At 40.8% G+C, this 16,503-nt stretch overlaps 1 protein-coding gene across 1 annotated transcript in view; it reads left to right on the top strand.

Annotated features, from left to right (window-relative positions):
* The window catches only part of MDGA2 (MAM domain containing glycosylphosphatidylinositol anchor 2), a 382,087-nt gene that overhangs the window by 153,628 nt on the left and 211,956 nt on the right, over window positions 1-16,503 (top strand). Inside the window, exon 3 of the mRNA XM_069783014.1 lies at window positions 10,959-11,133. Within this exon, the coding sequence (XP_069639115.1) occupies window positions 10,959-11,133 (175 nt within the window). The remainder of the gene's footprint in view (window positions 1-10,958; window positions 11,134-16,503) is intronic.

The raw sequence follows: 16,503 nt of genomic DNA, 5'->3' as shown, positions 1-16,503 counted from the left end.
AAACAAGTACATTTTTCTTTCTATTGGCTCCTCCATGCTAAGAGTACGTAGGTCTCTGCCTTGTAGCGTTCGGCATCTGCACAGAAATAGCTTTCTGTTGCAATTCTATTTTCGCCACGCATGCAGCCGTGCTGGCGTCAGCGACTGCTGCTCTTGTTTTCTCATTTACAGAAACATTTATTTGTGACACTTGGCAGTCAGTTTAAAGGCTGCATGTCTGCCCAAAAATATCTCCCCTAATGATTGTTGCAGGAAGTAGTCAAGATTCGTATTACTGAAAAACCAGAAGAGAAGGATTTTCTTCTGTTTTTATCGGTTTACTTGTAAGTCTCTGACAGCATTTTGGGTGTGCTCTGTGAAGCTGTTTCTCTTGAATACTCTTGTTTCTCCCAGGGGTCTTGCAGGGGAGTGAAATGGGTAGAGATGGAGAAGAATGAGAAGCAGAAGCAATACCTGAAATGACTGTTATAAAAGGAAAAAAAACATCAATTTTAAACTGCCTGGATTTCAAGATGGCTTTGTCACTTTGAAACGCGATTCTATTATGAAGAGTGACTTCAAAGTAGAAAAATCCTGTTTAGCAGCCACTTTTTCCTCTCTCTGTTTAGACTCCAGTCTTCTGAGTTTAATGACAGAAACACATTTTTATGCCTTTTTGCTCTTGAGGGAGACAAGTAGTTCTAGGAAGGGGGGAACTGATGCCTTCTGGTTTCCCACTGCTTCTTGTGCTGGTGTTGAACAGCGGCTCCTCACACCTCCATCCTCTCTAAGACCCTTCCACATCCCCGTCCCCAAACTGGATGAAGGCATCGCCTCTGTGCGCCAGGAGGTGGGGATGGTACCACACCGGGGCTGGCTGCGTGCCTGTACCAAATTTGGGTAAAACCGGCCTCTGAAAGTTTGCGCAGGGAAGAACAGCGGCCACGTAAGGCACTTATGGGGCTAGTAAGAGTTATTTAGGGTAAGGTGGTTTTTTACGTCTTTGGATGCTGCGAGGACGGTGCATTGGTTGCGGTTGCGCAGAAGTGCTGAGTGGTGGAAATTCATGGCGATGGTTTGAGGTCTAGAGCTGGCTCCTGGTGGTGAGGACAAGGAGGAGATGTCACATCCCTGGATCTGTGCTGAAACCTCTAGAACTCCTGAAAAAGTCCTTCGGCACTGCTGACTTTTATTTAGTGAAACGTCTTGGATAGAAGATGTTTCGCATAAACAGCTTAGGCTGAGCAAATGGAAAGTGATTTCTAATCCGTTTTATTACTGCCTTAACTTTGCATTATGTTGCAAATTGATCTGCTACCGAATTTCAGTCCTTCATGTATGTTTTAAAGATGTTGATTGCTTTTCCCTGATTTTTCATTTGATACTGTAAATTTGCTGAGCTTATCACCTGCACTCTTGAGCGTGTTTCTGTTATTTTAATCAGTACTGTGGCTTTTCTCTATACCCTTGCCAGTTCTTCAACATCCTCCTGTGGTTATAAGCCTCAGAGTGGGACTGTCACTTTAGACTTTATTCCAAGGGCAATTGTAGAAGCTTCAAGTAGAGACAATGTACAATGGCTAATCTATCCAATTATGTTCTGCTTTATACAACCAAAACAATCTCTCAGCATTTTGGTTCAGTGGTAGTTCAGAGTAGTGGTGGGACTGGCATGGAGCACATGGTTAGCTGTGGGACCACCTCCCCATCCCCAATCTTTTTTAGGAATTGTAGCTTCTGAGAAGTGCACAGAAAGGTGCCTTCCTAGGAGGTACCTTTGCAGAGCATCACTGGAAATACCTCCTCCGTGGACCCACTTCTCTTCTTTACAGCTCTTCCAGTGACTGGCCTCCAGGTTTTCTCTTACTGTAGCACTGCTCCTGTAACTCATGTGAGTTTGATTATACCAGCCTTTCTTTTTGAAAACTGTAAGGATTTTAGATCATTTACTGTACCTGTATGGCAACAATAGCAACTTATTCTGTCCCTGGGAAAAAAAAAAAAAAAAAAGTGCTATGATTTAGATTGGTCTACAGGGGAAAAAAGAGTCTAGATGTGAATTTCACAGAGTTCTCTGATGGTCTCATCACCAAGCTTAGTTCTGTGCTAGTGGTGGTAGCTACAAGTTACAAAATGACTTGTATTTATTTGCCTTTAAACCATTTAAGAACTATAGTGAATGAATTTCCATGCATTTAAGTTATGAGGATGTATTTATGACTCTGGTGGTTTAACATGGTATACCAACATTGGAAGGTCACCATAAAAATGAATAACTAGGAATTCCAATGGTGCAAAGTCTGCTTCATTCTGCTGTTAGGTTATGTTCCTTATTATGAAGGTGAAAAGTTGTATTTCATTTTGAAGCAAATTAATGCTGCTGAATAAAAAAAGCTGAGAGAATAATAAAAATACAACATCCACAGAAGCTGGGATCATTTCATGAAACTCCTTGAATAATTTAGTAGGTGGACAGTAAATAATTTCCCATCGGGAAGGCATAACCATGCAAGGCCCTTGTAAGTCCTGCAGCTATTGACAATTTTAAAATGATACCGACCTCAGTAGAAACAAGGCTCTGTGAAATTCATTGAACTCAGTCCTTCTCAGTCCTTCCCAGTTAATGCTACAGAAACTATTTTCCTGCCACATGGAATGAAAAAAACTCCATCCTTCAGTGAGATATTTATAGTAAAATGTATATTGATTATTCAGTATAAAAGTGCTAATTTTTGAAGCAGTGAAACATCTTAAAGTCATAAGGAAAAACATTATAGTCAAATTAAGATAAATTGCTGTAATTAATCATTTAGCAGGTTACTCAAAGATGTCTTGAGAAAGTATGTATAGAAGTTTCCCCAGACACTACGTTTTCATGAAGAAACACAGACTGATTCAACTAAGCAAGATACTCTAAGAAGGATCTAAAGGAGGTTTGTTTTACCAATTTATCTTATGATTGCAATATTCTTTTCTTCAGGATCTACTCATTAATTTCCTCTTATATTGTTCAATGATCACTTAAAATTTATTCACTTATATCCAGTTAACTTTTAGGTTTTCAGCCTTTGAGAGTAAGAAATCCTTCCTCTGCACTTTCAAAGCCAAATTCTTAATTCTTGGTATTCAGATGTCTTAGACCTGTGTGGTGCCTAATTTTGAAGAGTTTTGATGACAACGTGTACAAGTCTGGGTAGAACAACTGAGACATGAGCCTTTTGAATTTAGAAACAGTGAAGTCACCTTTGCTGCCTTGAAATTGTAGCACTGGAGAAAATGTGTTTAAAAATATAGTTTTTCATTGAGGAAAACCTCTCTGGAAGTCAAATGGACAAATAACCGGACAGACCAAACCAAAAATATATTCTTTGTCTGGGGCATGTCCTTACCTAAAGCACAGCCTTCCCTTCCCTTACTCCACCCTGCAGGTCTGGACTACCCTGTCCCCGTGTCTGCTGCCTGGTGACACGTCCGAGATGGACCCTGCTCCATCAGCTTATGGGCGTTAAGCCGTGGTGTGGTAAAGCTCCACAAATGCCTTTGCAGTGTTTATAGTACATAAATCAATGCCAGCTCTGAGGGGAAATTTGTGGCAAGTGTAGAACTTGGATTTGTTGCCAGCTTTGGTCTTTTTTGGTTGGCTATTCTGTTCCTTCACATCTGGGAGATTCCAATTAGGGCTACTAGGAATTAAAACAAACTTGGACTGCTTAAGAAGTGTATATATATCCCATTGCTACATGTTAGCCTGTCTTCTGTCTTCAGACTTAAAAATGGCATTCAAGCCTGCTTTTTTTTCTAATGGCAGTATGTGATCAACCGTTACCCTGTTGTATATGACATGCAAGTTGCTTGGCCTGACGTGATGGGAGGATTCGACAATGTTTCACATGATTGCTATAAAAGTTTCCTGATGCAATGAGGAGTTGGAGTTGCTGTGCTGTTGGGAGGAGCTGCGTTTTGCTCAGTGTACCCGCGAGATCTGTTATTTTTTGTGCACAGGGTGTCAGTTCGTACAAAACTCCTGCATTTGGGATGCTAAGTTACACTGGTGGGGCTTGGGTAACTCTTGGGTAACTTGGGTTTGGGTATAAATCATTTGTCTTGCAGAAGAACAGGAATTTCAGAGATGAAGGAAGGAATAGTCAGCTTAGATATAGTTTTTTTCACATTATCAGATGTTGAAGTCTTCAGTTATTCTTTTTGACCCTTTCATTTATTGCAACTTACCATTTTGGGGTCACAAGACTACAGTCTTCATCTGTAGGCTCCAGTCACAACACTGCTATGACTGGGATGTTTTGGGCTAAAGTGAACTGTGAACAAAGCACTAAATTTCTTCTGTTGCACTTGATTGCTTGTAACTTTGTGGTTTTTAATGCTGATTTTCTCTGTAATTAATAACCACAATTTTTCCTCTGCTGGAGAATAAAAGGAAGTCTTCTTTTCCTATGTGTTATAGCAACCAAGCTGGAAAATAACAATTTCTCTGTGATCTCTGGCACTGAATCAGAGCTGATCATGTCCTGCATGTTAACAGTTACTGTCATAGACTGCTTTTAGTTAGATGAGTAAAAAATTGTGCTTTTGCATGCCAGCCTACTGAATTATTAGTATATGTGTAAACATAAGCACACGAGTTGTCCCATAAAGGCAACAGCATCAGTTGCATGCCTGGCTTGGGGACAGGGCTGAGTTTTCTCTCTCCTCTTTCTGTGAAGTCTGAGCAGTCCAGGTGTGGAGCAATGAAACCCAGTCTTCCGAGGTGGTTGCATATTGGCTTCTGCAAACTTGAAGAAATACATATGGAAACAAAAGTCTCTCCAGTTCTGCATTTGGTTTCACACTGATAACAGCTTTCTAGCCACCCTGTCCAAGATAGAGGATCATCATTTTTTCACAGTAAGCAGGGCTTGCTTTGAGTTGGCGGTTTTGCCACTCTAATATTCCACATAAGAAGTTTTGAACAATGAACAGTACTTTTACCTGAAGCCATTTTCAAGCCAAATATTTCAGACATTATCATATGAAATAAATAGGAAGAGAATATTTCATACCACTGTTGCCTATTGATAGCCTGTAGCAATATCTATTCTAATAACGACAGATGTTTTGTACCCTCCATCTCATTGGGCATGCTGCATCATGCTGCCTCTGGTTTGCTAAAAATCAAAACGCAACATCCCCCTCCCATTTTATTTAGCTGTATGTAGCTAATCCTGTAATTTAGATGTGTGAATGCTGTCCGTTCATGTATGGTGAGGATGACCTGATGAACACACGGGACGTTTCCTAGAGTAAACGTGTCCTTGTAAAAGTAAGTGCAAGGTAGTGTCCTGGAGAGCGGTGGTGGTTTAGATCAGTGCTGTATCTCCTGTTTTGTGGGCATAGTGCAGGAATAGCTGTGATTTGGTTTATGTGACCAAGGGAAGGATATTTATAAACCCTCGGAGGTGTACATTTGATTTGACTATCCACTGAGTCATCAGAAGGTCCTGCAGAAGTGCTTGCCAGGACCCAAGTGAGATGGCACCCATTCAGACAAGAAGCTGTTAGATCACCTGGTGACAGTCTTCGTCCTGAGGACTTTGAGCAGTTCTGTGCAGAAACCTTGGAGTTGAACAACTTGCTCTCTGCCATGAACCTGTGCCCACGTACAAGTACAAAATCCATCCCTGCCAGTCCCGTGGTGGTGGTTTGCATCTGCCTTGCAATCATTTGGCTCTGTGACATGCTTGCAGGAAGGGAAGTGGGAGCTCATTGAAAAAAAGGCTATTTGGGGTCAAAGCACATTCCACTTGTCTTATCGCATATAGGTATGAATGTTCTCTGCTGGTGTCAGGCAATGAAAACTTGGATCCAGTGCGCTCTGCTGGATTTCTTGTTTGTTTATTTCTCTTTTCTTTTGTCTTGTATAAAGTTGTTGGTTGGTTGGGTTTTTTTTGTTTGTTGTCTAACAGCAGCATATGGCAATCTCCACAGGACTGTGGCTAGACCCCAGGCTGACCCATTTCAAATGACCTTGGGTGCACCTCACAGGGCACCGAGGTCTCAGGGTGGTTATCTCCCCCCTCTGGAAAAGGAAGAGGCCAGGGGAGATGTGTATGCTCAAAACTGCTTCAGATAGTTTCCCTAACCAAAGAAGCAGAACTTTCTCTTTCCTGGCCCAAAAAGGGCCTTATGTGCAGTATGTCTTCGGTGTTTATCGTGAAGGCGGTGAGTGCTTCTTGCCTTCAGTAGCTGTTGCCCCAGCCATTACTTTCCTGAGAACAAAAATAGTCTCACAAAAAAAATAAATTGAAGGCATTATTTTCCTTTTTTTTTTTTGGAGTAGGAGGGGTGGTGGGTATGTTTAAAATGCCTTTTTTGAAAGACTCTGATGTCTTTAGGCACAAAGAAATGTTCCAGCACATCCCAGTGAAGTTGTGCAAAGACCTCTTTTACTTCTGTTTGCATACAAAGGAGGACTTTAATCTGAGGCAGGGATTTGGGGATTATAACAGTGATCAGGAGGTTCTCCTCATCCTTGTTTTCGTAGTGATGTCAGAGGGCAGCGACTGCAATCAGTGGCAGTGAGATGCAGTACCAACCCCCAGTGCGGGCACTGGGTATGTTTTAAAGAATGTATTTACTTGCAGTTGCTGCATTAGGCAGATTTCAGCCTCATAGTATAAGAAAAAGATTGTCAAAACCTCATTTTCCACCAACTATTTCCATGGGAGAAAGAAAAGGTGCCATGGCAAAATGGTTGGGGTTTTAGGTTTGGGATTTTTTTTTTGGGGGGGGGTGGAGGGGTGGTAGTGGTGGTTAGTGTTTTGAGCCAAGGAAAATGTTTTTTATTCAGAGTAAAGATATTTTAATGTTTATTGTCTTTGATCAAGCCAGTGTTTAAAACAGAAGTATTTCATTTTTATAATGTCAGAATTAAATATTTTTCTTATTATGCTGTTCTCTTTTTGGGCATGAGAAATTTGTTGAAGCTGAGAAAAGTTAGGCAAAATACCCTCCGAAGTTTTTTTATAATCTCCGTTTTTAGTCTAAAAATGTAAAGTCTATAACTCTTACTCAAGTTGCAGGAAAGCTCACTGAGTGAAATATGACTGTGTGTCTCAGGGCATCTGCTTAAGCCAATAAAATACTGTCAAAGATATTAATGGTTAGAGAACTTATGGGCATATACATATCAGACAAGTACATAGGTCATGATATAGCTAGATGGGTCATAACTTACTAATTTTTAAAAGTTGAATAATTTTTAATTGAGTTGTTCATAAATAATTTTTTACTTCTGCATGTTTTGCAAGAAAAAAAGAAAAGGAAAGAAAAAAGAAAAGGAAGATTTCATAAATAAAGGCCATAATCATATGGCAGAGCAATGACAATACATGGGTGGGATTCCCAAATGTGCATTGGAGTAACAGTGAGTACTTTGAAAAATTGCATCCTTAGAAGCCAGTGAGTGCGTATCTGCATAATGGATTAACATTTATTAGCCCGATTTGTGTACGCCGTGATGTGCGTACGTAACTTTTAATTAAATCTTTGCATTAAAGGTAAGAATGGCTTTGACTTCTTGGTGGAACAGAATCTATTTACTTCCCACATTATCCACGCTATCTGAGTAGACATGCAGAGCGCACAGTGCTGCTTCTGCACTAGGAACTGGGAGGTTTCAAATAGAGGAGCAGATTATGAATAGTAAACATTGCTAAAATGCATCTGGGTGAACGGTTGTTTTGTGCCAAGTTATTTCAAAATATTGGAGTATCTGAACTATGTGAGTATACAGTCTAATGCCCTTTTTTTTTTTTTTTAAGTTTGTAAACTAGAGGCTTACCAAATCCTCTGCCATAAAGAAGCGTGGATGCTGCTTTGGGATTTAGGCTGATACCTGCCACAATGTCCCATGAGCCCATGGTTCCCCTTTACCATGGCTCCCCACCTTGAAAATGGGATAATGTCCATGCTGTGGCAGAAGGTGCTCTGAAGGTCACTGCATTAAGCGGTGATGAGGGCTTGGACACTAGAGCTGTGAGATGCTCCATCTCTAAGGATGGAGTTGATGGTCTCAGTCTCTTGGAAGTCATTAGAGGCCACCCCAAAGTGTGGACTGGAGCTTGCAGTGGGTGAAACCGCTAAGGACCTCTCGGAAGAGGTTTTCAGCCTCAGACATCTGGCTTTCCTGTGCCCAATTTTTCGATTGCTGTATTAGCATAGTGTTTGAGAGTCGTCTTTCTTTACAGTGTGTTCAATAAGTTACAATGCAATATTGATCAGCATGTTTTTGTGTGTATGTTGAGTTAAAGCTAAGGTAAATAATGAACTGAAGTTAAATCAGGCTAGTGATATTCCTGGAGGATATCTTTTAAGAGAGAATCTAGTTGACAGTATTCCTTTTATTCTTCAGGGATCTTTACATACACTACAAAATTAGTTAATTTGTTATAATTTTGCCTCTTTCCTCTAAAATATACGTGTATATATATATATTTTTTTTTTTAAGCTGAAAAGTCTACTTTTGTTGACAGCCAAACCACGTCCTGTTAAAATTCCTTATAATACAGAGAAGATAGATACATCAGCATTAGGAAGCAGTGGAAGGGGAAGGCTTTTGCATTCATAAAAAAGATAAAACTGACAATATCTGAATAAACTTTGCTATATTTTTTGTGTAAGTCATGTAACGTTACCAGTTACATAGAAGCTGATAATACTTATAACACGTTACTGAAGTTATATGTTCTTTTGACAGGGCAGACTGCCTTCCATTGGAAACTTTTTGTGGGAGAGGAAGGGGAGGAAGAAAGAGATCATGGTATTAGTTTTTTTGCAGTTAAAAATCAAACAGAGCTGTCTTTAAAATTCTGATTACATAAAGGAAAATAAAACATGCAAGAGATTCAGTGAAGATCTTAAATACTGTTTTAAAATACTTCTCAAGTCTTTGAAATATATATGATGAAATTGTATTCTGCAGCATGCGGAAGCTGAGTGTGTGTTCCAAAATTATCCTGCAGCACATTTATATGGATGATTTAAAAAGCCCTGGAGCCAAGAGTTTAGAATAGAAGTACAGACAGATTGATACTGGTAAATATAGCAGTGCTAATACTGTCTCTCTCACATGCAGACCGAATGTTGTAGATGTGGAGTTTGGCATATTTGCTTTACCCCAGAGCAGCAGAACCGTATGAGAGTTATGCAGGTCACCTGGCAAGAGGGCAAAGCCAGTCGGGCTTATGAATTTAATAAGCCAGAAAGAGATGAGAATTTTTTTGAAGTATTGTTTGCTGTAATTTCAGCTTCTGAAGCCCATGCCTGCTCTTGCTTCCAGGGGAGGAGAATTTACATGGGCTACAGCTGGTCATGAATTTTTTAGTTCGGAGCCTTTTGTAGAAGATCCCTCCTGTCCAGGAAAAGTTCCTGAGGAGAGGAAGGCTGAGCCCTGGCCACCTTGTGCAGGTTACTGGAATCTGAACCCCAGTTCTGGGTCAGGACTGGGAATGGTGGAACTCAAGTGTCTCTGCACCCTGGGGGTATGATCTCCCTCCAGCCAAGGCAACCCTTAGGGCCACCTTGGTGCCCACCAAGGGCCACCCAGCTCAGCCATGGGACCTTCCTTCAGGTGGGAGAGGGCTGGAAGCACAGCGTGTCCAGCTCAGGCTTGGCTGGGCACGGAGACAGGCACTTGCTCCTGGTGACAGGCGTGCACTGCCTGAGCTACAAGGCTGCAACACCTTGTCCAAACCAATACTGGCTCAAGGTTGCTTGTAGATGGCCTGTCAACAGATCAGTGTCTGAATGCTCTTCTTTAAATCATGGCTTCACTGACTACTTTTGGACAATCCTTTTGGACCGTAGCCTGGGAACTAATAGCCAAATATTTATTATCTTGTCTTGTGTCAATCTCCTTTTTATCAATGACTGCACAATTTTTAGTCTTTATCCTGGAATGGAATTAGTGGATGGGGTTGAGAAGAGACAGCTTTGAGAAGCTTCAGAAGAGATTTAGACTCCTCTTTATGCAAGTATCCTATTTGTGGCCTCCATGGGCAAGAAAAACCTACCATTTAAAAAAGCACTTTTGGTCTGTACCTCAATGTTGCTTGTCCCAGTCATTGAATTAGTGTGAACTGAAAGAGAAAGGAGGTACCTGCGGAGTTTCTGGAGGTCTGGTGCATTTTATGAGATAGCTTAGTCCACCGAGTCATGCAGGTAAGGACTTGGGTCATCAAGCATTGGTGTTAGCAATGTGCGTATCCACCTCTGTGCAGCTGTCAGTTGTAGTGGGCTGTTAGTGGCATTTTTATGGGTTTGGAATTTAAAAGTTCCCTTTAAAAAGTCTTCACCTTTGGAAAATAATTACTAGAGTAAAGGAATTGCTGTAAATGACATTAAAAAAACCAAACCACCTATTTGAAGAAATAGCTGTTAGTAGTTTGTTGCAGTTTCAACCAAGTGATCATTTCACTCCTTAAAATTGGATTTTATTGCTGCTAAAAGATAATCCATCAGTTGTTTTGAAGGTGCTTTCCGATATGCCCTCATCTTTCATGAATATGATTTCAATGAAAACTATCCGTGTTCAATGCAGGAGTACAGCCACCTTTTCTGGTAAGCTCTGCTTGTTGCTGTTCATGGGGAATTTTTCTGCACCGTTCCAGCTGTGTGTGTCTGATGGTGGCTTGAGTTATTCTCCATGTCTTTGCTAGTGGCATTTATTTTTTATGGGGTGTTTCCATCAAAAGTAATCAACTATTTCAAAGTGAGGCTGGTAAATGCAAGATTTATTGTTCAGGGGCTCCTGGATGAAGTGTTTGATTGTAAGCGTGAGATACTCAGTTTTCTGGAGAAGTTCCTCGAGTCCTCCAGTATAAAATCCTGGCTGACGCACACGTGGTTCTGGGTTTGGTGAAGAGATCTGTATTCTGCTCGCTTTTACAGACTTAAAGTAACAATCTTTTTTGGTGCTTGCTCAGATCAGGTGGACCAAAACAGCAGGAAGTGCCTCTGACAGATTTCAAGACTCGAGTGTCTTCAATGAAACCCTGAGGATATCCAACATCCAGCGACACCAAGGAGGACGCTACTACTGCAAGGCTGAGAACGGCTTAGGTTCGCCAGCCATAAAGTCCATAAGAGTGGACGTGTACTGTAAGTAAACCTCTTGGGGAGTTCATAGTATATATACATATACATATGTCCATACATATACTTTTTATTAACTTCTTACAATATCTGGCGTTGCAAAGAAGTGACCAGGTCTTTGGGAAGGCCAGTTCTAAACAGTACTTTAGGGCAGATTCTGCAGCTTTTGGGATATTTATGGTCAGAAGACTTGTGGCTGCTGCCAGTGAGGTCAGGTGGGGCTGCTTGCATATGGAAAAATCTTTAAACAAAATCACAATACTTCGGTAAGAAAGATTAAGCTCAGGTACAACTCAGCCAGCTTAGATATCAGAGGAAGATTTGTCTGCAGCTTGCACAGGGTGAAGATCTAGTACATAGCACAGTCCTTAATCTCTTGTGCTTTTGGCTGTGCTTGCCCTTGAAACTGATATGGGAGCAAGTACTCTTTTGCTATTTTACCTTAATTGCTGCTGAAAGATGTTTGGGTTTTTTGTTTGTTTTTTAAATGCCCATCTCTTCACGTTCCTGTGATACGCAGTTGTAAAAGCTGCATTTGAAATGTTGGGCAGTGAAAAATATGAAGCATTGGGATTGCAATGCAATTGGTCACCAGAGCTCACAGAAAAGGAGGAAACAATTTAAAACATCATACTGCAATAAATGCACAAAATGAAATTAAAAAGAAAAAAAAAATCCTATTCTGACTTGCACAGACTCCAGTGTCAGTGAGTGGGTTAGTCAGACAAAGCATGGCTCTTGCTTGTGAGCAGGTAGTTTATTGCTGTAGGTTTAATGGTAAACTTTGCATCTGATGCTGTAAATTATGTGACTGTACTCAGCTGTTGGAAAGAGGGAAGACCTGAATGCCTTAAACTGTGGTTTTGTGTACACTTCAGATTAAGAAAAAACTGTTCAAAATCTGTTTGAAATGCTCCAAAGATAGAAAGTCTTTGCGATATACGTTTGGAGACTCTTCTAATGCAAGTAGTGTTGTGTAAACAAATATGTTTACGTGCCACATATGTATTTAAACAAATCGCTAGAGCTTGAAGTTAGCCCTTTAGACTCTTGAGTCCTTCGAAGAGAAACCTGACTGTCTTATGACTATACCAGCATTGGGCTTGTCTTTCCCCAAAAGTACCCTCTGTCTGTCAGCTGAATCTCAGGATGTATGTTCATTTAGAGACCCAAGTGGTGACAATTTTTGTGGGTTAGTTATGGGATTGGTGGAGGGGGCAACTGCCTTTTGGGGGATTTTCTTGCCTAGCGTGTGCACTTAGCTTCATGATGTGCTTAACGAGCTGTAACATAGCAATGCCAAATTTGTAAATCCTTTATGAACAATAACTGAATTAGGAAGTAATTGCTCATTAACTTGTTGGAGTCCAATAAACGAGCAGGCAACTGTAATGACTGTATATAAGCACACCACGCAAAGCATTCAGTGTTTGTAACGGGGCCGGCCCGAGATTTGCAGCAAGGGGCGAGCGGGCTGCCCAGTGCAGGCAACGTTCAGGGCTCCATGGTGCAGGTTGTGGTCCCAGCACCCCAGTCGTGCAGGGGCTCGAGCTGCCCCGGGGAGCCCCAGGGTCCTCCACGCACACACGGCTGCTGAAAACATTTCGTAGGTCAGCCCTGCGTAGCTGTTCCATAAAAACCCCCAGAGCAAACGTTTAAGTCTCTTCTTTTGGATGCCGTTAAAGCACTTCTCTCTTACCCCAGCATCCCTGTGTTAGATTCTCCTTCATTCTTAATCGTAGGCATGGCTGTGACGCTGATGTTGGCAGGAAAGGCAGGAAAAGCAGTCGCAAGACTGGAATGCTGCATGGTCTGAACAGGGAGCATTGAGACAGATTGTTTTGAAACTTTGATTTTTCTTAATTTCAGTGAGACTTCCTTCTGGAATATGTCTTTTTACTTGTAACTTATTTTGTTTAGCTATTAATATGTGTTCTCAGATTCGCTGTCTAGGATTTATTACAGGTTTAATTTTGTTTTTTAAATCATATGCTACTTCTTAGTATACTTCAAATACAGATGATGTCTTTCTGGAACATGAAAAACTCCAGGTTCCAGCTGTGATTAAATCCTAGGTGATTTCTCTCTGTATGCAGGCTGATATTTCACTGAGTATTTTCATCTGTTAATGATCAAATATTTGCAGGCAGACAGTACTGCTGCAGTACGCTTAAGTTGCCAGCGAAGATTGGATCTAGCTGTGAAAAAGATAGGAGAAAAGACCCTGTACCCCAGAGAAAAGCTCGTAAGAAATCAAAGTACTGGAAATAGAAATGTTCCTGTTGAAATTTCCAAGTAGCTTAAAATAATTTTGTCTTTTTTTTACTTGAAATTTTCTGTGTTGATTTTCTGTTTGTTGAATGTTTCCTTTATAGATCATATGTTTTGGTGTGCAATGTCAAGAACTCTGGGCAGTACTGAGCAGGAGTGTTGGGGGTGGGTGTGTTTTCTTGAATGATTACCCACAAGATGGTTTTGCTCAGAGACCCCAAAACAAACCATAAGGATCACAAGTACTTAGCCAACATGTTCTGTCAAAGCGTGTTTTGTTTTTTTAGTGAACATGTATTTAGTAAAATTACATAAAGACAGTTTTCTTACAGATTTAGGTAACTGTCAAAACTAAACCTGTGGAAATCAGATTATATTCCCTTTTGAAAGCAAAACTTTATCATTAGAGTAAGAAAGAAATGTTTTTAATTTTTTGATGAAACCCTCAAATGTGTTTAAGGAAACAAAATGTTTATATTTCTTAAAACCTGTATTGGTGAAAAATCAGTTTGGAAGCATCTTGGCTTGTAAAGCTAAAGAGAGAAAACAATGTTAAAGTTGTGTTCCATGTTAGTTTTGGATCAAGAGCACTTCCTAAGGGCTAATTTAAGTCTTCAGCCTCTAATTTAAAATTTGAAAAGGCACTATATCTGTGTAGCTTGAAAATGAATCGTTGAAAAAAAATCCACAGAAAATCTTTGTTTCCTCATTCATCTCCATTATTGACTTGCTGGCTGGTTGGAAAATTTTAATATCAACATTTGGATGGGAAATCTCACTCTCCAGTAATTTCCTGTTTTTCATTTTCCAGTTAGTTCTGGCATTCAGCAGCACTTGGAGCCACATTTGCTCCTACTGCAATAATTAATTCTACAGATATAAGTGAATGAGTGAGAGTGTTGGGCTGTGTGAGAGGAGAGGGGGTGGTTACATTATTTTTATGGACTTTCTGCAGTCTTGAAAGTGCTTTTAGTTTTGTTTTTGCAGGAAGGCTCCATCAGAAGTTGCCAGATATTTTGCATAGATCTGCATGTGTCAGGTGGCTTATCTGTTAAAGAAGTCTCAAAAAATAGCATTATCAATTTCTCATGATCTCAGATGACTCTGACCAAATCTTCTGACCGCTTGGTCCTCAGTGTTCAAGAGGTACTCGATGAGTCTTCTGTAAAGAAGAACTAAACTAAAGCTCTTGGGCAGCTGCAGAGCATTTACAGAAACCTGCCTGTGGTAGGACACGTGTTTTAGGTCTTGCCCGTGATGTGGTTGGGAAACGAGAGAGCGAACTGCAGTCCTGTGAAAATCTCCATCCCTGTCACCCAGTGCTCATTTCTGTTTGGGCCCATCTGCAAAGAGTGGGTGCTGGGTCTCAGTTCCCCCATTGCATAGCAGGATCCAGGTGGACCGGTTCATTCAGTATTTGGAAGTAAATTATATTAGTGTTCATAGATAGATGCATGTTATTCCTTCACCTCTGTGAGTTCAATGCAGGCATAATGGTCACTTGGTATTATTTTGGTGTAGTCTGTAATTCGATTTACCACTTTCTGAAAACTATTTGCCTATTAGTCTGAATTACATGCTGCTTGAGGGCATAGTATTTTTTCTTCTCTAAGAAGTTAAACAAAACCCTGAACGTTTTATAACTATTTTCATGTGTAAGGAACACAGCTAAGGAGTTAAAGTAAACACATGCAATCATTTTGAAAACAGCCAGAGGTGTAAATCGTCTGCTGGACTGAAGGGAAAAAAAGCGCTTTGTCAAGAATAAGTAGTTCACATTGTTTACAGTCAAACATGTAACCGTGTATCCTGGTGGGCTGGTTTTACTTGGTTCACATCAGACATGCCTGCTAGATGTCTGAATCTCTGAGAGCTGAAGGAAAGTCATTCAGGTGCAGCATTCTCATCAAACTCCATTTAGTTGTGACACTGCTTTTAGTGATGCACCAAGGAGGAGAGGGAATTTTGCTAGCACTTCTGCAGGTGATGGCGGTAGTACCGTACCTACTTTATTTAAAACTATCGTGGATTATACCAATCTAGGTTACAAGCTATTCTGTTCCTTTAACATACACAGATCTAAGTCAAACCTTTTAAAACCAGCAGTCCCTTTTAGTATGCTGTCAAAATACTTGAATGTAAAAAAGGGGGGGGGGGGGGAAGTGGTTCAGTGTTGCCAAAGTTCTCATTTCATCTATAGCTACTCTTGGAAAGAGCAAGGAGTCCATGCCTGTTCCTGGGCAGGCTCAGAGCCTCTTTCCAACACTTTCAACTCATCTTCTTGGTTTTCTTTCTTGAGAACAAGTCTTATGAGGAGCAGCTGAGAGAAATGGGGCTGTTCAGTCTGGAGAAAAGGAGGCTGAGGGGAGACCTTATCGCTCTCTACACCTACCTGAAAGGGGGTTGTAGTGGGGTGGGTGTCCATCTCTTCTCCCAAGTAACTAGTGATAGCTAGTTCCAAGAGGAAACAGACTCAGGTTGTGCCAGGGGAGGTTTAGATTGGATATTAGGAAAAATTTCTTAACTGAAAGAGCTGTCGAGCACTGGAACAGGCTGCCCAGGGAAGTGGTGGAGTCACCATCCCTGGAGGAATTTTAAAGGATGTGTAGAAGTGGCACTTAGGGACACGGTTTTATGGTGGACTTGGCAGTGTTAGGTTAATGCTTGGACTCCATGATCTTAAAGTTCTTTTCCAACCTAAATGATTCTATGATTCTCTGCTAGTTTCTTTTAGAAAGATCTCCTTTTTGCTTTCTGGGGGGATAGGACTGTGCTAAATAGACTGGCAACAATCTCTTCTTTAGAAGACAACTTTCTGTCCTTACTTTATATGTCTAAGAAAATAGGTTTTTTGCTTTCCAGGTTTGACTGAAGATCCTCATCTCTTGCATCAGATTAAAACAAATGCACTCGGTCCCCATGGCAGCGTATTCTCAGGAGGGAGGTTTCCATTCTTGCTAAGCCACCAGGAGAAGAAGGTGGCTCATATATCCAAGCTGTATTCATCTTAGACTTGAACTCTTTTTTTTCTTTCTCTGGAAGTATCTCTTTAAAGTACATCTCATCTTTCCTCTTTGAAGAAAAAGCTTTTGTACTTGACTCCTA

The sequence above is a fragment of the Haliaeetus albicilla genome, chromosome 5 (assembly GCF_947461875.1).
Source record: "Haliaeetus albicilla chromosome 5, bHalAlb1.1, whole genome shotgun sequence".
NCBI lineage: Eukaryota > Metazoa > Chordata > Aves > Accipitriformes > Accipitridae > Haliaeetus > Haliaeetus albicilla.
The sequence above is the reverse complement of the archived record's forward strand: the minus strand, read 5'-3'. Positions and strand labels throughout refer to the sequence as shown.